We start from the raw sequence: 27,702 nt of genomic DNA on the forward strand, positions 1-27,702 counted from the left end.
TGTGCTATAAAATAACAATTTATTTACAAAATTTACACACGGTCAGCGGTTGTGTATACATACATACAGAATCGTCAAAATGATAGGAATTAACAAGTATCGATACAAAAATATTAAATAAAATAAAATACAACATAACTAGTATCACACGACAAACAAACAACATTCACACTCTTTACAGTACTAAAATCGGCAATAATGAGCATTAGGTGGCTACAAATCCGGGTACTACTTCCCGAACTTCGAAGCTATAGTGTACAAGGAATTCAACAATTGCAAGGCCCTAGCATCTTGACTGTCTTCGCTTAAACTCGGATCGACGATTTTAAGGTCCGAGTTCGTCGCGTCTTCGTGGTGCCTCACCCCAAAACCCCCAATCGAACTCGACGTTTCAAGAGTCTCAGTACTATTCACGGTACGACTCAAAAAAGTGTGTACAGGAACAGCACTAGTGTCCACTTGCATCGTACTATTCCCACATTCGCTAATCAACAAAAGAATCAACCTTCTCGTCAAGGGATTATTCTCAATTTCCTTCATCTTCTCCAAAAACTCGTCTTCCGTAGTGTTCAACTTCCTCAAAATCCTTTGCAAGCGATTGTCGTCGTCCTTCCCCGTGGTGTTCATAAAGTCGATCAAAATCCCATGAACCTGAGTCGAATTAAGCTCGAGCTGTGGAAGAGCCCTCAACTCGTACTTGATAGTCAATTCCGGTTCTTCTGTTTCTGCTTCCGTGGTAACCGGAATTGGCTCAGTCGTTCCAAAATTCTCATTAATCGACGCTGGATCAAACGAGAAAGCTTTCTTCCATAGTTTACCCACGTCTGGTGACGTGGTCCAGTGGTCATCGGGCAACTGAGTCGAGCTTTTCGTGGTACTTTCAACATCGTCTTTGTTGGAATTGTGCAACTTATTAAATTGTGAAACGAAAGACTGACTATCGGCACCTTGTAAATTCTCCAAATCCGGATTAATCGAATTCTTCACGTCCAAACTGTTAGTGGTGTTAAACGCAATCAAGTACCCCCAAGTCGGTCTAGCAGCAGACGGCGTAGGAAAGAACGGAGGAAAACTCGACTTAGAATCCGCATCCGAAAAATTCAAAAGCTCATCATCCCCCAAATCCGTATCTTCGTTTTCTAGCGCCGGCGGTTCCGTGGGTCGTACCTCCTCCAGTACCTTTTTAAAAGTGGCAGGATCGTCAAGGTACGAAGACAACGCTTGCGTGAAAACTTTGGCCAGTTGACGCACTTTAGGGGTAGCTTGTGCCGGACCCTTCGAGTGCTGCCCTTCCAAATCCTCTTCGTCGCTTTTGACCCTTGACGTTATCGTCGTCGTCTCTTCGTTTCCTTCGTTCTCCTCGCTGAAGAGCTCGTTGTAGCGATCCATCGTCATCTGAGTCAACAGTTCCGTCAATCTCTTCTTCTCCAGTTCCAACTTAGTCAGACTATCTTCGTCCTCCTTCTCTTCCTCTTGTTCTTCTTCTTCTTCCTTTTCTGCGGCGATTCCGTCCAAAGCATTTGCAAAGTACACCGCAAGCGTGTGGAGGGTTTGTGGACCAGCGGATGGGGGAATCACCAGACCTGGTCTAGGGTCACTCGAGTAGTTGTTGTGACTTGCCATTTCCGCCAGCGCGCTGATCATACTGTCCACGTTTTCGAAAGTTGATGGTAGGGTGGGTTGAGGGGTGGTGAATGGGGTGGGTTGTGTTGGCTCGGGGGTGGATGGGTTAGCGAAAGGACTAGCTGAGGAGATTTTGTACGTTGGGTACGTTGGAGTTGGTCCGTTTTCAGTAGTAGTGGAAGTGTATATGGGTTTACCTGAAAAATTAGGTTCTGGTGGTAGTTGGAATGGTCGTGGACGAATTATATCACTAATCAAACTTCGTTGCGTAGGTACGGTCACAGCATTCTTGGTGACAAAGAAACCAGAAACTTTAGTTTGAGGTGTGTAGGTGGTACCAAAAGATTTCTGAGTAGGGGTTTCAGTACCGAAACTATTAAAAACGGTAGGAGTGACCAAGTCGTTTATCGTGCTTGTGAAATAGGTGGTGGGTGTTACGGAATTGAAATCAGGATGATAAGTACTGAAGCTCAGAGGTGTAACTGAATTAAACTCCGGGTTAACTGTGGTACCAAACGACGAAACGGTGCTCGGTGTGGTACCACTCTTGAACGTAGACTCGAAATCGCCATGATTTTGTGCGGAGAGCGGGACTGGGGTACTACTACTAAACGGCTTGGACGTAGTACTGAACGATTTAAATCCAAACGGAGACGATTTTCCAGTATCAGAAGACGTGGTTTTACTGAATGGTTTAGGTGTGGTGAACCCGATAGAATTTCCATTGACGTGAATTTCCACCCCCGGGATTTTCGTAGTGGTTTGAACTTTCCCAAAGAAACGCACTTGAGGCGTTCCTCTGTTAAAACTATCAGAAACACTCAAGATTTCAGCCGAGGTTTTAGCGGTACTACTTGGGAATTGTGTAGATTTACTAAATGGTGCTGGAGTGGCACCACCGAACACCGATTTCGAGAGAGAAATTAGTGTCCTACCCGACGACGTAGTCAGAGTTTTCTGGGTAATTGGTAACGAAAACGGAGTGGGTGTTACTCCACCAAATAGAGATTTGGATAGTACTATTGTGGATTTTCCGGCAGACGGAGTCGTAACGTCACTTTTAACAAACTTTCCATAGACAGTAGCGTGGTCGATTATCTTACTGGTACTACTGTCGGTTTTCGGACGATAAGTACTCGTTGAGCCAAGATTAAAAGAACCTTGAGGCGGTACTGTTACATTTGCAGCTGGTTTTGGAGAATATGCAGACGCAGTCGACAGTGCAGTGGGACGCAAACTTTTGTCAGTCCTTCCAGTGTTAAACAACGAAATTGGTACTACTTTCGTGGTAGTAGGATTTTCAGTAGTCGTACTATCAGGAGCCACCGTCGTAGTAAAGTAACTCACAGTAGTACCAAAACTCTTACTCTTATCAGTACCCCTCAAAGTCGTACCCACTTGACTTCCCACAAACGGTCTCCCGTTATTGATAGGCTGCGTTGTCAAGTACTGCGGCGTCACGGAAGAAATACCCGAAAATGTTTTAGTCGAGTAGTACTGCGGCTCCTTGAGCTCACTATAAGTTTCGCGATGATTGGGATACGGATTAGGAGACGTCGATTTGTAGTTCTGGTCAATTCGGTTGAACGAGTTTTTATAGAACGATGCGGTTTCTTGGGTGATTTGGGCTTCGTCAGAATCACCACCCTCAAGTCGTCGATTAATAATGTCGTTTTTGGTCAAAGCTACGGTACTTTTTTGTTTCAAAGTACCGTCTTTACCACTCAACTTCTTTTGCTGGGAAGTAGTACTAAATGCTTTCTCTTGGCGGCTGTTGGGAAAAGTGGACGCTTTGTTGTTGCGGTTAGTACTGACCGGTTTTTGAGTTCCGGTACTCACAACATCTGGCTGGTTTGTGGAAACAGAAGTCTTCGTTTCTTGGTTGGGAGTACTTTGAGTTGGTTCTGGCACGTAATTTTTGTCACTGTCGGTGGATGAAGTACCGATAGTTTGTTCTTTGAAGCTTCTATTATCGGTGTTTAGATTTATTTCTTGTTTGTTTGAGTTAATTTGCACTTTGAATTCGGTCGAAATAAATGAACCCTGATTTCGAGTGGTACCGGAATTGAAATCATCGTCATAGTTATAGGTGCTAGACGTAAAATCAGTGGGTTTTTGGGTACCACCGGAGTTGAAATTGTTGTCATAATTGTTATTGTTGGAAGTGAATGAAGCCGGTTTTTGGGTACTATCTGAGTTGAAATTGTCGTGATTATGACTACTGGAAGTAAATGCAGTTGGTTTTTGAGTAGTACCTGAGTTGAAATCGTTGCCATAATTATGATTATTATGAGTAAATGAAGCCGGTTTTTGGGTATTACCTGAGCTGAAATCGTTATAATTATGATTGTTGGAATTAACTGAGGTCGGTTTTTGAGTAGTACCAGAATTGAAATTGTCGTAATTACGATTACTGGAAGTAAACGAAGTCCGTGTTTGAGTAGTACCAGAATTGTAATCGTCATAATTATGGTTATCAAATCTTTGTCTTCCAGAGTCAATCTTGGAATAACTTGCAGTAGTGGTCTCTGGGTTTGTGGGTTTTTGGTGGACGAACGACGTTGAGTGATGGAAGTTGCTACTCTCGGTAGTACTGGTAACTTCGCGATCATGATCCGACGAAAATTGTCGTGAAAAACCTGTATTAACTCGGCGCGAATGATCATTTCTGTTTGACTGTTGAAACGAGTTGAAGTTATTTCTTGCTGATTCAGTAGTCCTAGAACCAAATGAAGTTGACTGTCGAAAACCATTTGGTTGATGATTTTGACTTGGAACAAACGATTTTTCTTTCCTGTTATTAAAGGTAGCTTGATTGGCATTATGTTTGTTGTTGTTATTATTATTATTTCTATTTTCGTTCCTTCTGGCGGAATTTTGTCGTCCAAAATCATAATCTAAGTTTCTATCAGTACTAAAATCGTCTTGTGCTTGGTTCTGATTTACTCTTTTTTCGTTTCTGGAATTAAAATTAGGTTGATTGTCATTATTGTTGTTGTTATTATTTCTATCTTCCTTGTTCCTTCTGGCAGAGTTTTGTCGTCCAAAATCATAATCCAAGTTTCTATCAGTACCAAAATCGTCTTGTGCTTGGTTTTGATTTACTCGTTTTTCGTTTCTGGTGTTAAAATTAGCTTGATTGTCGTTATTGTTATTATTATTATTTCTATCTTCGTTCCTTCTGGCAGAGTTTTGTCGCCCAAAATCATAATCTAGGTTTCTATTAGTACTAAAATCGTCTTGTGTTTGGTCTTGATTTACCCTGATTTCTTTTCTGTCGTTAAAACTAGCTTGGTGGCCGTTATAGTTATTATTATTATTTCTTCTGGCAGCATTTTGGCGTCCAAAATCATAATCTAAGTCTTGTTCTTGTTCTTGATTTATCCTTCCAGTACTCACAGGCCTTCTCGTGCCCGCACGTTGCGAATTTTTCCTAGCCGGTACCACCCGTCTTTCTTCGTTGTCAACCGAAGGTTGATGTTGGAACTGAACCGGTTTTCGCCCCCTTTGGTTCGATCGATTTGGTTCTTCATTTCTGTTCTGCTTCTGGAACGGCGTCGGCTGGTTCAGATTCCTATCTCTGACGAAATCTGAAGACGGAGATCTTGACAGATCATTGCTTTGATCGAAATCGTCTCTGTACGTTGGTGCGTGATTATTGGCTCTATTTTCCGAAGAAACCTTTTTGGAAGATCTATTGTCAAAACCTCGCGACACTGACGATCTTTCTTCAGTTCGCATGACGGCGCCATGGTTTTGAACCCGTCGGGAGAGTTTTCTTTTAGCGTTTTCTTCACGGAGTTGTTCTGCGCTTTCTTCGTACAAGCTTGGAGAGTTGGTGCAGTTGACTTTGAACCACCATTCGCAGATTAATTCAGATTGTTGGAAAATTGTCCCGTTGGGACAAAGGAATGAGATTTTCTTGTTTTCTTCACAGATGTGGAAAACCTACGAAAACGTACTGTAGCTACGTACTGCCGGGGTTTTAATTCACTTACTTGACAGTCGGTTTCCAAGTCCGCGTAGTACCCAGAGTCGACGTCTCGACAGTTGAAGCTAGTCCGAGGAATGTGGGACAAAACAGGAAAGTCGACGCCCGGTTTTCCTTGGACGCCTTGGTAAAAAACTAGTTCTTCTTCATCGAATTTTTTCGTTTGGTTGTCTGTGTGTACTTCGTTGTCGATTTTTTGACCGTGGACCACCTGCGAGAATGTCGTAAGTAAACATTTTCTAAACGGAAGTGGTACTCACCATAGGTCGTATGCAGTACGCCGCATAGAAGAGTACTGCCAGACCTGCAATAAAAAATCTTTGTTATTGATGAAGCATGTCATACTCGATCATTGTTTACGCTGTTTTGAAACAAAGACGAAGTGGCGCAAGGTTTGTTTTAGAATCACGTTTACACAGTACGACACAGGTACCACCTGGTGCTGCAACAGTTGCTTCTTTAATGATTTTAAGCGCACGGAACGACATGCTTTTACAAATTAGAAATTCGCGATATAGGTACTTCATGCTAAAAAGGTCATAATCGATCAGATTTTTCGCGTATTCGCCAACATCCTTGGCTCTATTAACTAACCGTTTCTTGGGGCCAGATTAGCATATTCTTCATTAGCAAAACCGAACCTTATGTAACAACACACCATTGTTCATCTTCATTCTAATTACTTAGTACTTTAGTTAGTACCTCAATCAGAACAATCGGTCCTGGAAGTTACCCAATCGAACGGTTTCATCAAGCAGTTATGTGATCTGGACGTATCCGTTGATTAGTATTGGTACTACTTAATACCTCACGTTACAAAAGATCCTCCAACTATTTAAGTACCGACACGGTACTGCGCCAACAATCGCAGCAGAAAATTGTTTAATAATTTCAGGAATTAAAGCATGCAACGTCTGTAATGGTTTTATAATAACAGACTGATAAATATTCATGTGTATTATACCAGTAAAAGTTTTGAAGAATAGGTACTATATTCGCTGTCATGATTCTGTGCTCAATGCTTCAATTAAATGGGTCGATTTGTCAATAATAATAAAATGATTTATGGACGATTTTAAATTCCTGCGACGTCCTCGTAATACATTCAGATCAAGAGCAGGTGATGAGATGCGTTCGGTACGTGTTTTTGAGTACCCGCCATTAATGTATTTTTAACATTTCACCTCATTAACCCAGAAAGTTACAACAAAATGTGTGATTTTTTATTTAAGTCGAGCGTAGTACTCGAAGAGCATGTGGTACTCGTCGTGTGCTTGATCTTTGATAAGGTTAAAATTGTGGTGTAATAGGAATTCTAAATGTGAGGTGGCAATAAATTTAGATTAGTGGCGAACTGGAAAATGGGGCTATTTAATTAGAAACCGTGTTTCTCTGTAGAGCATAAAATCAACTATACAAGTACAAATGAAAATGGCTAGAATGCGGAGAAATAAAAAAGGAAAAATATAGGAACAATTTTGAAAACAAGAAAAAGGTACAACAATACTATCGAATAAGACTGACCAAAAAGTCTAGAGAAACTGAAAAATGCTAAATTATGTACTAATGTTTTGCAATATTTGAAACCATTACCAGTTAAAAAATTTAATACTGATGGTAGAAAACATGATAAAAATCTAAAAAATGTGTGAGAAAATGAAAACAACAGTTCTGTAGTGTACTAAAAATACACACAAATAAAGAAAGTGAAAAAGACAACGACAGTGGTTGTTTATCGCCAAATAGTAAAGAAAACAAAGACAAAAAGTATTACCTCGCCCACCCGCCTTTTATTTCCTTAGAAGGTATGCAATTTGGCAAAATCAATCTTATCTTGTCAATCACTGAAAAGGAGGCAAGGAGGGTGGGCGGGGCTAATTATGTGGTCACGTTCGGTCAAGTCAGACGCGTGAAATCAATTTTATATAGCAAATAGTGCAACAAAAAAATGCGATTCTATTTCATCCTAAGTTGTATTATCAGTTCCCACTCCCACTCGAGAGAAGAACATAATTAGCCCCGCCCACCCACCTTGCGTCTTTTTCAGTGATTGATTTTATCCGCCAAAATAAGAATGATTTTGCCAAATTGCATACCTTCTAAGAAAACTAAGGGCGGGTGGGTGGACCTAGTATCAACTTGCCAAGATAAGACTGATTTTGGCAGATGACGAACTTTCTAAGAAAATAAAGGGTGGGTGGGCGGGGCTAGTATTTGATAAGATAAGACCGATTTTAGCAGGTCAGGTGCATGAAATAAGAAATAACTTTTATCGCAAATAGTGTAACAAAAAAAAATGCGATTAGCTCGTCAGAAGAACATAATTAGCCCCGCCCACCCACCCTGCCTCCTTTTCAGTGATTGATTTCATCTGCCAAGATAAGATTGATTTTGCCAAATTGCATATCCTCTAAGCAAACAAAGGGAGGGTGGGTGGGGCTAGTATCTACTTGCTAAAATAAGACTGATTTTGGCAGATGACGTACTCTCTAAGAAAAGAGAGGGTGGGTGGGCGGGGTTAGTATTTGATAAGATAAGGCGGATTTTAGCAGGTCAGGTGCATGAAATAAGAAATAAGTTTTATGGCAAATAGTGTAACAAAAAAAATTGCGATTAGCTCGACAGAAGAGCATAATTAGCCCCGCCCACCCACCCCGCCTCATTTTCAATAATTGATTTCATCTGCCAAGATAAGATTGATTTTGCCAAATTGCATATCCTCTAAGCAAACAAAGGGAGGGTGGGTGGGGCTAGTATCTACTTGCTAAGATAAGACTGATTTTGGCAGATGACGTACTCTCTAAGAAAAGAGAGGGTGGGTGGGCGGGGCTAGTATTTGATAAGATAAGGCGGATTTTAGCAGGTCAGGTGCATGAAATAAGAAATAAGTTTTATGGCAAATAGTGTAACAAAAAAAATTGCGATTAGCTCGACAGAAGAGCATAATTAGCCCCGCCCACCCACCCCGCCTCATTTTCAATGATTGATTTCATCTGCCAAGATAAGATTGATTTTGCCAAATTGCATATCCTCTAAGCAAACAAAGGGAGGGTGGGCGGGGCTAGTATCTACTTGCTAAGATAAGACTGATTTTGGCAGATGACGTACTCTCTAAGAAAAGAGAGGGTGGGTGGGCGGGGCTAGTATTTGATAAGATAAGGCGGATTTTAGCAGGTCAGGTGCATGAAATAAGAAATAAGTTTTATGGCAAATAGTGTAACAAAAAAAAATTGCGATTAGCTCGACAGAAGAAGATAATTAGCCCCGCCCACCCACCCTGCCTCCTTTTCAGTGATTGATTTCATCTGCCAAGATAAGATTGATTTTGCCAAATTGTGTACCTTCTAAAAAAACAAAGGGCGAGTGGGCGAGGCTAGTATCTACTTGCCAAGATAAGACTGATTTTGGCAGATGACGTACTCTCTAAGAAAATAGAGGGTGGGTGGGCGGGGCTAGTATTTGATAAGATAAGGCGGGTTTTGGCAGGTCAGGTGCATGAAATAAGAAATAACTTTTATCGCAAATAGTGTAACAAAAAAAAATGCGATTAGCTCGTCAGAAGAACATAATTAGCCCCGCCCACCCACCCTGCCTCCTTTTCAGTGATTGATTTCATCTGCCAAGATAAGATTGATTTTGCCAAATTGCATATCCTCTAAGCAAACAAAGGGAGGGTGGGTGGGGCTAGTATCTACTTGCTAAAATAAGACTGATTTTGGCAGATGACGTACTCTCTAAGAAAAGAGAGGGTGGGTGGGCGGGGCTAGTATTTGATAAGATAAGGCGGATTTTAGCAGGTCAGGTGCATGAAATAAGAAATAAGTTTTATGGCAAATAGTGTAACAAAAAAAATTGCGATTAGCTCGACAGAAGAGCATAATTAGCCCCGCCCACCCACCCCGCCTCATTTTCAATGATTGATTTCATCTGCCAAGATAAGATTGATTTTGCCAAATTGCATATCCTCTAAGCAAACAAAGGGAGGGTGGGTGGGGCTAGTATCTACTTGCTAAGATAAGACTGATTTTGGCAGATGACGTACTCTCTAAGAAAAGAGAGGGTGGGTGGGCGGGGCTAGTATTTGATAAGATAAGGCGGATTTTAGCAGGTCAGGTGCATGAAATAAGAAATAAGTTTTATGGCAAATAGTGTAACAAAAAAAATTGCGATTAGCTCGACAGAAGAGCATAATTAGCCCCGCCCACCCACCCCGCCTCATTTTCAATGATTGATTTCATCTGCCAAGATAAGATTGATTTTGCCAAATTGCATATCCTCTAAGCAAACAAAGGGAGGGTGGGCGGGGCTAGTATCTACTTGCTAAGATAAGACTGATTTTGGCAGATGACGTACTCTCTAAGAAAAGAGAGGGTGGGTGGGCGGGGCTAGTATTTGATAAGATAAGGCGGATTTTAGCAGGTCAGGTGCATGAAATAAGAAATAAGTTTTATGGCAAATAGTGTAACAAAAAAAAATTGCGATTAGCTCGACAGAAGAAGATAATTAGCCCCGCCCACCCACCCTGCCTCCTTTCCAGTGATTGATTTTATCCGCCAAGATAAGATGGATTTTGCCAAATTGCATACCTTCTAAGAAAACAAAGGGCGGGTGGGCGGGGCTAGTAGCTACTTGCCAAGATAAGACTGATTTTGGCAGATGACATATCCTCTAAGAAAACAGAGGGTGGGTGGGCGGGGCTAGTATTTGATAAGATAAGGCGGATTTTGGCAGATCAGGTGTATGAAATAAGAAATAACTTTTATAGCAAATAGTGTAACAAAAAAAATTGCGATTAGCTGGACAGAAGAACATAATTAGCCCCGCCCACCCACCCTTGCTCCTTTTCAGTGATTGATTTCATCTGCCAAGATAAGATTAATTTTAACAAATTGCACACTTTCTAAGAAAACAAAGGGCGGGCGGGCGGGGCTAGTACCTACTTGCCAAGATAAGACTGATTTTGGCAAATAGTATTCCAAGAAAATAGAAGGTGATTTATTTTCTTTGAGGATATGTGATTTGACAAAATCAGTCTTATCTTGGCAAGTATTAGCCCCGCCCACCCGCCCTTTATTTTTTAATAACCCACAAAGTGTGAATAATCTTTCATTATCAAATCATTGGGACACCCTGTATATATAAAAAAATGAAAAATATGAAATAATAAATTCAATTAAAACAAACACGAAAAACAGTGCTTGATTTCGGAAAAATCTATAACACAGGAATATTTAGCCCACGAAAATTTGAATAAATAAAACATAGAGAAATATAAAACAATAGAAGATTTAGAACTGTAAGCATTGATAGCCTAAAAGAAAATAAACAAAACTCGGAAGAAAAACGGAAAAGTAATACAAAAATTGATCCAAGGTAAATTAGATAGAACTTCCGGTTTTTACGAAAAATTATAGAATTTGAGTTTGCGAATTTTATTTTTTGTTGATAATCCATGTATTCCCAGATGTGTATAAACAGATACATTTTGATTAAACCTTAAAATGTTTGGAAGATTTCACACCATTCTGTTTTGAAAAAAAAATCTGGATGTCTAAAATATCAAGGCGGATTCATAACCCACAAGTATAAAAGGATTTTATTTTATATAATTTAAATAATACTCCTATTTACTACGCAAAATTTGTGAGAGAACGTCATCACATTGTTTGTGGGGACGATTAAGCAAGTTTTGATGACAATAAATGACAGTAAAAACAAATTAGAAAATATAAGAAAAAATAAAGAAACTCAAAAGAAGAAAGTTAAAATAGAAGATAAATAAAGGTAAGCATCCTGTATGTAGAAATTTGGAGGTACTTAAAACATACACAAAAAAAAAAGAAAAAATAGGATATAGTTTCTATTAGTTTAGTTTAGATTTTAAAACTAAATTAAATAAAAGAAAAAAACGTAATTATTAAAGCAGAATTAAGTATATACAGGCGAAAATTACACTAGAGGAAAAATATTGGAGGGAAAAAATAAGACAAAATAAACCAAAAACCCTTAGAACTCATTCAAATTAGTTAGGACATAGGTGGACAATTAGTTAGGTAACTACAAGAATTTTTAAATCTCACATATAAATCTAACCAATTTAGAAACAAATGTCAAAGGTAACACTTTGCAGCTAATTACTACACATTAATTAACCTCAACCAGCGATCAGATACAATTTCGCGAACACTAAATCAGTGCACATCAAATTACACGTGAAATAAACCACACCCTACACTTAATTAAACAATTAACTTCAAGATTTTATCAAACCCGAATCCAACATCCGCAAGACCCATATAGCAAACTACCGATTTCAGCAACCAACAAAAAACCATTAATGTATTTTTAATTTGTACCTCATAAAGCCATAAATCAAACATCAAGGCTCCGTTCATCCTTTTCTAACAATTAAATTCGACAATATTACCAAAGCGTCCCAATTAAAGTGTTTGTTTTTTGCGACACTAAAAGACATCCAAAACCACCCACTCTGAAAGCATAAATTTAATTTAATCGTGAACTTTTGAAAAATCGTTCTAGGTTAAGGCCGGCCGCATTCGCAATGGATCCTCTTCGAGAAGAATAATAATTAATTTTAATCTTACCTAATTTGAATATGTGATACCTCTCCATTGTCGGTGCACTTCTGCAACAAAAGCACTTAAATTAATTACATATGTTTGCTTAATTGGATGTTTCGACAAATCGATGCCATAAAGCATGGTGTGTTTTGAGGTTACTGAAGCGATTTTAATATATGAAAATTTTCATAACTGCTGGGTTCCCAGACAGGTACCCCCACAGCGGTTGCCCAATTTGAAAGTCCGAATAATGGCAGACACAATGGATTGTTACTTGGGAGTTAACAAATGTTGACAAGAAGTGTTGTTCAGTCGCATGAAACTGTGTGATAATGATAACGGAGATATACGTAGTGTTTTTAAATTATACAGTTCAATTTAGTGTAAACAAGAGCTATAATAAAAGAGCAATTTTGAAATGTTTTGGTTGATGATATCAGAGTTATGACATCATCAGTAATTGTTTTTTCCGCACCCAACACACCCGCAAAAATAATTTGTTAAAGGACAGTTGTTTGGAATTTTGAAAAATAATTTATTTTTTGTTTTGGTGACCATCTTTCCGGAAGACGAAAATCCGGGTATGTTCGAAGCAAAAATAAACTGAGGTGCGACAAGACGGTGCTGCACCTCATTAATTTATATCGTTTACATAATTTGTCGGCGTAGATGAATCAGAAACACGGATCTACAGAGTTGCTTGTGAATCAACGGGAAACGTACATTCTCAGTACATGCTAGACTTCAATTGTTTATGTTTATAACTGAAAGAATGCGACTATTAAGCACGTCCCATAATTCTTGTTTTATTATTATTAAATAGGCGACATTCTCAAGAAAACGTCAAGAAAACATTAAACATTTGTGGAAGTTACTGCACAATATTTTTAAAATAATTGTGTTAAAAATCAAGGCGGAATCATTAACCACGGTTATGAGAGTACATCATTTTATAATATTTAGATAATCTTTACTGCACAAAATGATGAGCGGCTTTGTCTAATTGTTGATGGGGATGCTTATAAAAATTGTGGTTAGTTAAAATTTGATAACAATCAGTCCGGTAGTTTCGAAGACTAACTCCGCAAATAGACAGACGCAAACGGGAGATCTATTATTTCGTACTCTAGGCATTATGAAACGTCGAGAAATCAAAATTAAAGTTATATTCAGTGTTATTGCTACAAAGCGACCATTTGAAACATATACACGGTGAGTCAATAATAAGATAACTCATGTATTACTTATTATTGTATATTAAATTGTGATGCCACATTGTTAAATTATTCAAATGTTCTTTAATTTTTTCTCGACGTTTCATGCTCCATTATGTGTCCCATTTCCGTCTGTACCGATTTTTCTTAGGCAAAACTTCAGGGTAAGTCACGAAAATTTATTTTTAACTATATAGAGTTTATTTCAGAGGCTTCCACGGTCGGAGTCAATATATGATACCATATATCATTTTAAACTAGTTTGAAGTTTTTAAGAATAAAAAAATCATCACAATTGAGATCGGGTGGGTGGGCGCGGTTTATATTTAGCCTTTTATTCTTAATATGCATGCATTTTTTGAACACGATACTCAAAAATATGTTTTTAATTTTTTGTACAGAAATAAGTATTTTGCAGTTAAGCTCCGCCCACTGGGTGCACAACGAATAAAAAAAATCATCACAATGGAGATGGGGTGGGTGGGCGGGGTTAATATTTAGCCTTTTTTTCTTAATGTACATATTTTTTTTTGTTGCGAAAAGATGGCTATGTATATTAAGAAAATAAAAGACAAAATATAACCCCGCCCACCCGCCCTATCTCAATTCTGATGATTTTTCTTTATTCGTCGTTAGCCGAGAGGCGGATCCTAATTGCAAAATCCATAATGCCTTACAAAAATCTAATATTTTAAACGTGTTTTAAGTTTCTAAGAATAAAAAAAATCATCACAATTGGGATGGGGTGGGTGGGCGGGATTTATATTTAGCCTTCTTATCTTAATGTACATGTTGTTTTTGTTGTGAAAAGATGGCTATGTATATTAAGAAAATAATAGGCAAAATATAAGCCCCGCCCACCCCCCCTATCTTAATTCCGATGATTTCTTTTTATTCGTCGTAAGCCGAGAGGCGGATCCTAATTGCAAAATTCATAATGCCTTACAAAAATTTACTATTGTAAACATGTTTCGAGATTCTAAGAATAAAAGAAATTATCAGAATTGAGATGGGGTGGGTGGGCGGGGTTTATATTTAGCCTTTTTATCTTAATGCATGTTGTTTTTGTTGTGAAAAGATGGGTACGTATATTAAGAAAATAAAAGGCAAAATATAAGACGCACCCACCCGCCCTATCTTAATTCCGATGATTTTTTTTTATTCGTCGTAAGCCGAGAGGCGGATCCTAATTGCAAAATTCATAATGTCTCACAAAAATTTACTAGTGTAAACGTGTTTTGAGTTTCTAAGAATAAAAAAAATCATCACAATTGAGATAGGATGGGTGGGCGGGGTTTATATTTAGCCTTTTTATCTTAATGTACATGTTGTTTTTGTTGTGAAAATATGGCTATGTATATTAAGAAAATGAAAGATAAAATATAAGCCCCGCCCACCCGCCCTATCTCAATTACGATGATTTTTTTTATTCGTCGTAAGCCGAGAGGCGGATCCTAATTGCAAAATCCATAACGCCTTACAAAAATTTACTATTGGAAACGTGTTTTATGTTTCTAAGAACGAAAAAATCATCACAATTGAGACGGGGTGGGTGGACGGGGTCTATATTTGGCCTTTTTTTTCTTAATGTACATGTTTTTTTTGTTGTGAAAAGTTGACTATGTATATTAAGAAAAAAAAAAGGCAAAATTTAAGCCCCGCCCACCCGCCCTATCTTAATTCCGATGATTTTTTTATTCGTTGTAACTCGAGAGGTGGGTCCTAATTGCAAAATCCATAATGCCTTACAAAAATTTACTATTGGAAACGTGTTTTGAGATTCTCAGAATAAAAAAAATCATTGCAATTGAGATGGGGTGGGTGGGCGGGGTCGATATTTAGCCTTTTTTTTCTTAATGTACATGTTTTTTTTTGTTGTGAAAAGATGGCTATGTATATTAAGAAAAAATACACAAAATATAAGCCCCGCCCACCCGCCCTATCTTAAATCTGATGATTTTTTTTTATTCGTCGTAAGCCGAAAAGCGGATCCTAATTGCAAAATTCATAATGCCTTACAAAAATTTACTATTGTAAACGTGTTTTGAGATTCTAAGAATAAAAAAAATCATCACATTTGAGATAGGGTGGGTGGGCGGGGTTTATGTTTTTTCCTTTTTTCTGAATATACATAGTGTTCTTTGAATACCATGATACTCAAAATTATATTTTTAATTTCTTGTACAGAAATAAGTATTTTGCAGATAAGCTCCGCCCCCTTGGTTTACGGCGAATGAAAAAAATCATCAGAATTGAGATGGGGTGGGTGGGCGGGATTTATATTTAGCCTTTTTATCTTAATGTACATGTTGTTTTTATTGTGAAAAGATGGCTATGTATATTAAGAAAATAAAAGACAAAATATAAGCCCCGCCCACCCGCCCTATTTCAATTCTGATGATTTTTTTTATTCCTCGTAAGCCGAGAGGCGGATCCTAATTGCAAAATCCATAATGCCTTACAAAAATTTACTATTGGAAACCTGTTTTATGTTTCTAAGAATGAAAAAAATCATCACAATTGAGATGGGGTGGGTGGGCGGAGTCAATATTTAGCCTTTTTTCTTAATGTACATGTTTTTTTGTTGTGAAAATATGACTATGTATATTAAGAAAAAAAAGACAAAATATAATGGCTATGTATATTAAGAAAAAAAAGACAAAATATAAGCCCCGCCCACCCGCCCTATCTCAATTCTGATGATTTTTTTTTATTCGTCGTAAGCCGAGAGGCGGATCCTAATTGCAAAATCCATAACGCCTTACAAAAATCTACTATTTTAAACGTGTTTTAAGTTTCTACTGATAACAAAAATGATCACAATTGAGATTAGGTGGGTGGGCGGGGTCTATATTTTACCTTGTTTTCTTAATATTCATAGTATTTTTTGAACAAGACGATACTCAAAAACATATTTTTAATTTCTTGTAAAAAACAAGTATTTTGCAGATAAGCTCAACGAATAAAAAAAATCATTACAATTGAGATTGGGTGGGTGGGCGGGGTCTATATTTAGCCTTTTTTCTAAATGTACATGTTGTCTGTGTTGTGAAAAGATGGCTATGTATAATAAGAAAAAAAAGACAAAATATAAGCCCCGCCCACCCGCCCTATCTTATTTCTGGTGATTTTTTTTTATTCGTCGTAAGCCGAGAGTCGGATCCTAATTGCAGAATCCATAATGCCTTACAAAAATTTACTATTGGAAACCTGTTCTATGTGTTTAAGTATGAAAAAAAGCATCACAATTGAGATGGGGTGGGTGGGCGGGGTCTATATTTGGCTTTTTTTTTCTTAATGTACATGTTGTTTTTGTTGTGAAAAGATGGCTATGTATATTAAGAAAAAAAAAAGGCAAAATAGAAGCCCCGCCCACCCGCCCTATCTTAATTCCGATGATTTTTTTTATTCGTCGTAAGCCAAGAGGCTGATCCTAATTGCAAAATCTATAATGCCTTACAAAAATTTACTATTGGAAACGTGTTTTGAAATTCTAAGAATAAAAAAAATTATCACAATTGAGATGGGGTGGGTGGGCGGGGTTTATATTTAGCCTTTTTATCTTAATGTACATGGTTTTTTGTTGTGAGAAGATGGTTATATATATTAAGAAAAAAAAAGGCAAAATATAAGCCCCGCCCACCCGCCCTATCTCAATTCCGATGATTTTTTTTATTCGTCGTAAGCTGAGAGGCGGATCCTAATTGCAAAATCCATAATGCCTTACAAAAATTTACTATTGGAAACGTGTTTTATGTTTCTAAGAATGAAAAAAATCATCACAATTGAGATGGGGTGGGTGGGCGGGGTCTATATTTAGCCTTTTTTTCTTAATATACATGTTTTTTTTGTTGTGAAAAGATGGTTATGTATATTAAGAAAAAAAAAAGGCAAAAGTCTACTATTGTAAACGTGTTTTGAGATTCTAAGAATAAAAAAATCATCACAATTGAGATGGGGTGGGTGGGCGGGGTTTATATTTAGCCATTTATTCTTAAAATGCATTCATTTTTTGAACACGATACTCAAAAATATGTTTTTAATTTCTTGTACAGAGATAAGTATTTTGCAGTTAAGCTCCGCCTCCTTGGTTTACGGCGAATGAAAAAAATCATCAGAATTGAGATGGGGTGGGTGGGCGGGGTCTATATTTTACCTTGTTTTCTTAATATTCATAGTATTTTTTGAACAAGACGATACTCAAAAACATATTTTTAATTTCTTGTAAAGAAACAAGTATTTTGCAGATAAGCTCCGCCCACTTGATTCACAACGAATAAAAAAAATCATCACAATTGAGATAGGGCGGGTGGGCGGGCTTATATTTTGCCTTTTTGTTTTAATGTATGTAGACTTATTTTCACAACATGAAACTTAAAACATGTTCAAAATAGAAAATTTGTATACGGAAATATCAATTTTGGAATTAGGCTCCGCCCCATAATGGCAAAATCTATATTTCCTTACAAAAACGTACCATTTTAAGTATGTTCTAAGTTTCTTGCTGTAAAAAGATGGCTATGTATGTTAAGAAAACAAAGACAAATTATAAGCCCCGCCCACCCGCCCTATCTCAATTCTGATGATTTTTTTTTATTCGTCGTAAGTCGAGGGGTGGAGCTTATTTGTAAAATCCTTATTTTTCTAGGAGAAATTACAATGTGAAATATGTTCTTAAGTATTCGTGTTATACAAATAAAACTATACAAAACAAGATGTATGTCAGAAGAGTTTCCTGAAGATGCCACTTACGAAAGTGTGCGAAACTTTGAGCCCAAAAACTCAATTTGCACTGTTCCAACCCGAAAATCGATCATATATTTATATAGAGTGTTCTATTTTTAAGGTTTAACGCAGAACTTAATTGTCTTAAATGAAACACCCTATATATTTTTACATATTTTGATTGCCTTTTTCTTAGGTTTGACAATCACAGTGTACACTTGAAATTTCAACACAAAAAAACTTACTATATATTTATAGGACTATTCTACTAAAAAATCATGACAGTTTTAAGGAAATGAAAACGGTAAATCTGCATTTTCGTTTTTTACGACCTGCGAAATGACAAGAAAACGCGAAATTAATTATTCATCAAAATGCAAAAAGCTCATAATTACATTCCAAACACGAAAACGTTAATATTCATGAAATCTTCTATGTGAAAATATTTATTATGTAACAATATGCAAAATAATATCCATGTTAGTATTTAAATTAAAAAAAAAAATAGAATATTTAATTCCACTGTTTATCACTCCTATCACAAAACACTAGTTAGTCGTATTTATGTATCGAAAGCTCCTACAACAATAAATCAGACCCAAACAACAACAATTTCGTCAACACCAAACAAAACACAACCACACAAAATCTCAACTATTTCCGTTCGATTTCCGTTCGTGTCCTGCCCGCCCGTTAACATCTCCAGCCAAGCTCCAATTTTTGCACTTGAAAGTCAAATTACCAAATAAAGCAGATTTCGCCCAAGACAATGACTGGATAATAACCCAGTTCAGCGTGAGAAATATTTACGCGTTATGAAACCGCCGAAAAATGCTTTTTCCAGCAGAACGCACGTTTTCCTGCGGTAATTGTGTACGGAGATAACAAAAAGGTTACTGTTCGCTTCCGTATTTCTTTGACTTACCGGAGGTATGAGGTGAAGATGAGCGCTGGATGGAAACTGAGTATTGAGACGAAATTGTTGCAAATATCAAGCGCATGGAACGATTACGAGGATTCGGATGCCTTGACCTTAAACATCACCACAGATGAAGCCATCCAGGATTTTGAGTGCGATGATTTAATTGAGAGAGGTTACAAAATTAAGTTTTTGATTGTTGTTTTTGGGGCTCGAGCGAGGCTTCCGCATGAAATGGTGAATTTTTCTCGGAGTTGCGCAAGGGCGAAGATGAGAGCAATTACCGTTTACTTTTTGCTTGAATTTTAGTAGTGGTGTGAAGATTGCATTAGCGAATTTACTTAAATAATTATGTTCTATAGTTTATAGGCGCATGTGCAATGTAATTTGTTGCAATTATTCTATTAAGATAGAAAACAATTATATTCGTTGTTTACGTCAATTATTTAATATTCTGTACAAGACTATTAACAAAACCATCCAGCCTATTAAACATTTACAAGCTGTCAGATACCTTGACCTTATACATTAAATAAGAACTCATCCATTCGGGATTATACAACGATGTATTTATAGAAAACGTTGTAAAGATGATTACAATACTTTTCTATTGTTTGCGCTTTCAGGAAGCAGATCTGTCTTCCTATCTCTTCCTAATCAAGTCCTGACAAAATTTTCCAAATGAAATTGTGTAACCTTTAATTGGCAAGAAAACCCGACTCAACAATTGCCGTGTGCTTTTGGTTGATTGAATAGAGAGTTCATTAACTCGTCTACAAGTAAATGTTGATTCAGACAAATTATAATTGTACTCAGGAAACAGTTGTACTTTTAGATTTTAGAAACTGTTAACGGTGTTTAAAATATCGATGACAAATGAAGACTTATTGCAATGTTTGTTTTGCATGCAAATTTGTCACCGCTGGATATTTCTTATTTTATTATGGACTGTTACATCACAGAATACCTCATAAAAAGAATATGTGAAGCTTTGCATGATGTCATGAACCTTTCGGCAAAATTCAAAATATTGTAATTATAATGAGAGAAATTCCACAAATAAAAAAAAAACAGTAGCATAAATAACACTGGTTTACAATAAAAAGTCGTCGGCTGGAGGCATAAGATCAAATGATTTCGTGCGCTGATTGTAAATTTGCAATTATGTAATGATCTGTCGTGATGATTTTTGTATGTGAACACAAATATAACTGACAGGTCTCTAATTTCAGTCAATATTTATTTATAAATAATTATTCATCGCGTTCATGTATGTAATAAAGAGGGCGCACAATTTTTGTTAACGGTTTGTTGATTGTAACCTTTCAGAGAGGGAAACTAAATGCCAACAATGTGTTCCTTTTACACATTTTTTATGTGAGTTCATTGTAGGCATCGAGTTTCAATCCCTTGTCGTTTTAGAAAAAGCAGTGGCGTAAATTACACTCCCGCAATTTTTTGACAATTTCGCAATTTTTTTTTTGTTTCTCAGTTTTTCTATTTGTAATTTATCAAGTGTTTAATTTTATAATTTTCAGTCTTTCAATTTTCCAACTTTCGAATTTTTCAATTTTTAGATTTTGCATTTTTTCGAATTAAAATTTCTCAAGTTTTCAATTTCTAAATTTTTAATTTTTCGATTTTTCATTTCTTCAAATTTTCAATATTTCGGTTTTCAGTCTTTCCATATTGTGATTTTTACTTTTTCGGTTTGTAATGAACAGTTTTCAATTTTTCAGTTTTTCTTTTCTGCAATTTTTCAATTTGCAATTTTTCGTTTCGGATTTTTCTTTTCTTTATTTTTACAATTTTTTGGTTTTTCGATGTTCTGTGTTATTTATGCGATTTTATTTTTTTAATTTTTAATTTTTCCATTTGTCTATATTTAATTTCTCAATTGTTTAATGTTTCAGTGCTACAGGTTTTTGATTTTACATTTTTGACCATTCCATAATTTTTCGATTTTACAGTTTTTAGGCAGTTTTTTATTTTCTTTAATTTTACAATTTTTTCAATTTTTCGTTTTACAATTTTTCAGTTGTTCAATTTTTTTGTTCCCTTAACTCTTCCAGTTATCATTTTTAAATTTTTAAATTTTTTCGATTTTACAACTTTTGAATGTTTCAATTTTTCATTTCTTTGATTTTTCCTTTTCGTTTCTCCGATTTTGGATTTTTCAGTTTTTTAATTATTGGATTTTAAAACTTTTTCATTTAAACGAGTTTGAATTTTTTGAATTTTTAATTTTTCCATTTGCTTATATTGAATTTTTCAATTTTTCAATCTGTAAGTGTTACAGTTTTTCGATTTTACAATTTTGACCACTCTATAATTTTTCGATTTTGCAATTTTTGAGCTTTCCATTTTTTCGATTAATTTTTTTTTCGGTTTTTGAATCTTTCGTTCTTTTAATACTTCGAATCACAATTTTTCGGTTTCGCGGATTTTTTATTTTCTTTATTTTTTCAATTATGTGTTCGCTTTTTCAAAGTTTAGATTTTGTAAATTTTTCTTTTTTCAAATTTTCGTGTCTTCAGTTTTTTGATTTTGCAAATTTCAATTTTAGATTTTTAGATTTTGTAGGTTTTTGATTTGCAATTGTACGAGTTGCCAATTTTTAATGTGAAATTTTTCAACTTTTCGATTTTTCAATTTTTGGACTATTTGATTTTTTGAATTTTAGATTTTTCAGTTTCTCTATGCTTCAATGTTTCATACTTCACTTTTTGATTTACAATTTTTCTAGTTTTCATTTTAAACATGTAATAATAATAATAATTGTAATTGTTGAAATTTTTCCAGTTTTCAATAACGGTTTTAGAATTTTTCCATTTTTTATTAACTGGATTTTAAAACTTTTTTATTTATGCGATTTAATTTTTTTAATTTTTAATTTTTCCATTTGTCTATATTTAATTTCTCAATTGTTTAATGTTTCAGTGCTGCAGTTTTTGATTTTACATTTTTGACCACTCCATAATTTTTCGATTTTAGAGTTTTTAGGCTTTCCATTTTTTCGATTAGATTTGTTTTTCTTTTTCCCAATTTTTCGATTAATTAATTTTTTTTGATTTTCTACTTTTTCGATTTTCCATTTTGTCGATTTTTCATTTTTTTCTCGTTCCATCAGATTGAGATTTACAATTTTTCGAGTTTTGAATTTTTCAACTTTTTAGATTTTGCAAATTTTCGATTTGAGTCCTCCAATTCAATTTCAATTTTTTAAATTTGTCGCTCCTTCGATTTTTCGATTTGCGATTTTTCAAATTTATTTTTTTTTGTTTCTTCAATTTCCAAATTTTTCAAATTTTTTGATTCTTTAATTTTTCATCTCTTCAAATTTTGATTTGTAATTTTTCGTTGCAGTTTTTTATTTTCTTTAATTTTACAATTTTTTCAATTTTTCGTATTAAAATTTTTCAGCTGTTCAATTTTTTTGTTCCTTTAACTCTTCCAGTTATCATTTTAAAATTTTTAAATTTTTTCGATTTTACAACTTTTGAATGTTTCAATTTTTCATTTCTTTGATTTTTCCTTTTCGTTTTTCCGATTTTGGATTTTTCAGTTTTTTAATTATTGGATTGTAAAACTTTTTCATTTAAGCGAGTTTGAATTTTTTTAATTTTTAATATTTTCATTTGTCTATATTGAATTTTTCAATTTTTCAATCTGTAAGTGTTACAGTTTTTCGATTTTATAATTTTGACCATTCTATAATTTTTCGATTTTGCAATTTTTGAGCTTTCCATTTTTTCGATTAATTATTTTTTTTTCGATTTTTGAATCTTTCGTTTTTTTAATACTTCGAATTTTTCGGTTTTTAGAATTTTTTATTTTCTTTATTTTTTCAATTATGTGTTCGCTTTTTCAAAGTTTAAATTTTGTAAATTTTTCTTTTTTCAAATTTTCGTGTTTTCAGTTTTTCGATTTTGCAAATTTCAATTTTACTTTCTTAGATTTTTGTAAGTTTTTGATTTGCAATTTTACGAGTTGCCAATTTTTAATTTTTCAATTTTTCGATTTTCTTAATTTTTCATTTCTCCAATTTTTCGTTTCTGTTGTTGTCTTGTTTAGTTTTTCAAATTTTCGGTTTTCCACTGTGATTTTATAATTTTTTTACAATGTGAAATTTGTCAATTTTTCGGGTTTTCACTTTTTGGGCTTTTTAATTATTCGTTTTATCAATTTTAGATTTGTCAGTTTCTTCTTCAATGTTTCTTTGCTTCAATTTTTGATTTAGAAGTTTTCTAGTTTTCATTTTAAACATGTAATAAAAATAACTGTGATTGTTAAAATTTTTCAATTTTACGATTTTAGAATTTTTACATTTTTCAATTATTGGATTTTAAAACTTTTTCATTAATGCATTTTTTAATTTTTTTATTTTCAATCGTTCAGTGTTACAGTTTTATGAGTTTAATATTTTGACCAGTCCATAATTTTTCGATTTTACTGTTTTTGGGATTTCCATTTTTTCGATTCGATTCGTTTTTTCTTATTTCCAATTTTTCGATTCATTGATTATTTTCTTTCGTTTCTTAAATACTTCGATTTGCAATTTTTCGTTTCGGTTTTTTATTTTCTTTACTTTTTCAATTATGTATTCGATTTTCCAACGTTTAGATTTATTTTTTTTTTCAAATTTTCGTTTCTTCTGTTTATTGATTTTAATATTTAGATTTCGTAATTTTTTGATTTCCAATTTTACGAGTTGTCAGTTTTTAACTTTTCAGTTTTTCGATATTTTAATTTTTCATTGCTTCAATTTTTTCATTTCTTCAATTTTTGATTTACAATTTTTCTAGTTTTCATTTTAAATATGTAAAAATAATTATGATTTTTAAAATTTTTTACTTCTTCGATTAGAATTTTTGCTTATTTCAGTTAGTGAATTTTAAAACTTTTTCATTTATTCCATTTTTAATTTTTTCGATTTAAAATGTTTCCATTGTGTATGGATATTTTTTCAATTTTTCTTTCAGTGTTACCGTTTTTTGATTTTACAATTTTGACCATCTCATAATTTTTCGATTTTACAGTTTTTGGGTTTTCCATTTTTTCAATTCGATTCGTTTTTTCTTCTTTCCAATTTTTTCGATTTTCCAGTCTTTTGTTACTTAAATGTTTCGATTTGCAATTTTTTGTTATTCCGATTTTGGTTTTTTCATGTTTTTCCAATTTATTAGTTTTTAGATTTTCAATTTTTCGGTGTTTCGACTTTTCGGATCAAGAAAATAAAAAAATCGTAAAATTGTAAAATTGAAAAATAACGAATGAAAAACGCAAAGCTATAAAAAGAAAACCCTAAAAAGTCTAAAAATTGAAAAAACGAAAAACTGAAAAATCGAAAGAATAAAAAGTGAAATCGAAATACTGAAAATTAAAAAAACCGGAAAATTGCATAATTGACAAACGTAAAGTTGAAAAATTTTAAAATTGTAAAACCCAGGAATTGAAAATCAAAAACTGAAAATATAAAACATTGATTAAGAGTTATAAAATTGAAAAAATAAAGGAAATGAAAAATCGAAAAATTGTGAGATAAAAGTGAAAAAATGAAAAGAACTTGAGACAATGCGGAAACGAAATTTTGAAAAATTTAAAAATTAAAAATTGTAATATCAAAAAATTCAAAATTGATCTAAAAATTGTAGCATCAAATAACTGAAGCACTTGGAAGTTGAGCAACTGAAAAATGTTAAATTGAAAAGTAGAAAAATTATGGAACTGAAATACTGAAAAATTTTGAAATTGAAATATTAGAGAAAATGAAAAAACGGCAAATTGTGATAGGAAAAAATTGGTCGAAGGTAAATAAATCCAGATTTTTCGAAAAATTATAACCCTTATAAGTTAAAATAAAATTTTGTGATGACGTCATCAATTTTTTGAAAGGGATAAATTTTGATTAATTTCGCAAGATTTCAGCGCATTGCAAAAATCTGGACGTCTAGAGTAAAAACTGGATAGTGATTCCTTAACCATACAGCAGACCTACTTTTTCGTGCTCTAGAGAGCATGAAACGTCGAGAAAACATAAAAGTAGCCAGTCATCTTAAATATTTTTGTTTTTTTTGTCGTTTAACTTTCTAAATACGTGGAACTTTTTTCTAGTATTCGAACTGTTAAACATTTTCGATAACTAATTGCAGGTGACAACAAATCCCAAATTCTCGAACTAAAGGTCAAGTAAAAATTTTAATGATAGCCATCTTTTCTCCTAATTGCTAGGTACACCTGTTAAACATTTTCTCGAATCGAATGCTTCAGTGAAAACTAAAATAATTAGCAAGTGATCTTCGCGTTGATTCTTCTCAAGAGAAATCGGCAAAAGCGCCACGAAAAGAAATGCATTCGAATATTTACATAGCCGTATTGTACACAACCATGGAGGTCACGGTCATACCATATATTAGTTGTTGCTTTTGATTAAATTACCATGACCATTAAACATTGCTAATCGTATGATAATTAGCAAGTACGTCTTTCACAATCACCAGTATTATGATATTTTTAGTCGGTTGATATTTGCTGCATTGCAAATGCCAAGTTGTGTTTAAAATCATTTGACGCTTATTGCAGTTGACACAAAAAAATTACCTTGGCCTATCCTGTAGTCAGAGAATAGCAACAACCAGCAGGGTACCAACAGCCCAGAATGCTAATTAGACCATGAGAACCTCATCTGAATTCAATGGGAACACTAATTCGCCCAAATTACCCGTTGCAGAACGTGAAGATTCGAATCTTATTGACATTTCTGCCTGAAGATAATAAAGAGAATTATCCCATCCCAGATTGAATACGAAGATGATTTATTAATCCGTAAGCACATTCATTACGTCATATCAAAAACAACAGCAAATCACTTATCAAAATTGAAAATAACGGGGGCGCACGACCAGATCCCTGCTGTACTATAATAAAAATGGTCAGAAGTGCGCACTTTCGTACATCTATTACTCATCGCAATGTATAGAAAGCGAGTTTACTTTCTTTGCCGTGTTCATCTTTATGTTTATTGAAATGAATTATTGTCGGTTTGGCAATAGCGGTTTGGGCGCGCTCCAAAATGAATACTTTCGTGAAACGTTGTGAGAATGTTTTGTAATTTTTTTTCTTGTATGAGTGGTTTGTTCTTAAATATCAGCACACGTTGAATGGATTGTGAGAAGTTTGAATTAATAACAATTTAATTACTCTATTATACCCGGCGGAATTATGAAATTTTCGTAAATATTCGTGTCGGTAAATTGAATTGACGGGTTTGAAGGAAAAATCTGATATGAAGAGGTAAAGGTTAGCGTAATGAGAGGTTGCGACACTTTTCGCACGTTTTCGCTGTGAAGTATGGATTTGGCGAAGTGTGTAATTATTTAAATTGTGTGCAAATGTTTGGACAAATAGGCTTGTAGAAGATGGAAGAGGAAGGGGAATGAAAAATATCTTCGTTGCTGCCATCCGATGAGTAGCCATTATGTAGTTTGTGTCGATCTTATCTAAAACACAACTCTCACAGTTATTTCTAAAAGACTAAAGTAGTCCACACTTATGCGGACAGGAGTGGTTATAGGCCACGTCTCCGGTAATTGGATAAGTCTTAATGTCAAACTTTATGCATTAATTCAACACGTAGTAATTTGTATCGTCATCTAAGTCATTTATTATACTCCTATAGTAACACTAAAAACAACAATAACGACTGACTTGGAACTTCTTTTTAAATCCCACCAAAGGGACACAAGTAGAATACAAAATACTTGGAGATTTTTTTTTCCTAGTATTTAATATTAATTTATAAACAAAAGGCTCAGCTGCAGCAATAAAATGCTAAAATGAGGACACTATTGAGGGTACTTTGTGTTCGATTAATTTATAGACGGTGTAAATTATGATGAAGAAAGTCATGTTCACCGACGAACATTGTGTTTACTAATATATCAGGGACGTCCAAATGGAATTACCGCTTCACATATTAATTATTACTTTACGAGAAACGTGTTTCGAAAAAAGTTTGGCTTCATCTTCAACTTTAGAAGAGCGAAAATGTTAAAATTATAATAGCCTGAGTCTGAGCAATTACCCAATTCCCATTACAAAATCGATTTTACGATTTTAGAATTTTTCCATTTTTTAATGATCGGATTTTAAAACTTTTTCATTTATGCAATTTTCAATTTTTAGTTTTTCCATTTGTCTATATTTCATTTCTAAATTTTTCAATCTTTCAGTGTTATGGTTTTTAGATTTTACAATTCTGGCCATTCTAGATTTTTCGATTCTACAATTTTTCGGCTGCACATTTTTTGCGAGCCGGTTCGTTTTTTTTGATTTTTTAATCTTTCGTTTTTTAAATATTTCGATTTATACATTTTCGTTTCGGCTTTTTATTGTCTTTATTTTTTTAATTATGTGTTTGATTTTTCAACGTTTAGAGTTTATAATTTTTTCTTTTTTCAATTTTTCGTTTCTTCAGTTTTTCGATTTTCCGTACTTCAATTTTTAGATTTTTAGATTTTATAATTTTTTTTTACAATGTGAAATTTTTCAATTTTTCGATTTTTCATATTTGGACTTTTTAATTGTTCGTTTTTTGAATTTTAGATTTTTCAGTTTCTCTATTCTTCAATGTTTCACACTTCAGTTTTT

The 27,702-nt window shown here is 34.4% G+C and overlaps 1 protein-coding gene across 2 annotated transcripts in view; it reads right to left on the reverse strand.

Moving 5' to 3' along the window:
* Positions 1 to 5: 5 nt before the first annotated feature.
* The window catches only part of LOC135125118 (mucin-2), a 65,016-nt gene continuing 37,319 nt past the window's right edge, over positions 6 to 27,702 (reverse strand). Inside the window, exons 1-5 of one of the 2 annotated variants that reach the window (XM_064050470.1) lie at positions 19,060 to 19,108; positions 12,220 to 12,260; positions 5,875 to 5,918; positions 5,622 to 5,825; positions 6 to 5,571 (exon numbers count right to left, since the gene is read on the reverse strand). In XM_064050470.1, the coding sequence (XP_063906540.1) occupies positions 229 to 5,571; positions 5,622 to 5,825; positions 5,875 to 5,918; positions 12,220 to 12,247 (5,619 nt within the window). In that variant the 5' untranslated portion in view covers positions 12,248 to 12,260; positions 19,060 to 19,108 and the 3' untranslated portion in view covers positions 6 to 228. Of the gene's footprint in view, positions 5,572 to 5,621; positions 5,826 to 5,874; positions 5,919 to 12,219; positions 12,261 to 19,059; positions 19,109 to 27,702 lie in introns of those variants that run through there. The other variant, XM_064050469.1, reaches the window with a different exon arrangement.

This window comes from Zophobas morio, unplaced genomic scaffold, assembly GCF_036711695.1.
Source record: "Zophobas morio isolate AGI-343-1 ecotype UQ-CSIRO unplaced genomic scaffold, CSIRO_AGI_Zmor_V1 ptg000008l, whole genome shotgun sequence".
Classification (NCBI taxonomy): Eukaryota; Metazoa; Arthropoda; class Insecta; order Coleoptera; family Tenebrionidae; genus Zophobas; species Zophobas morio.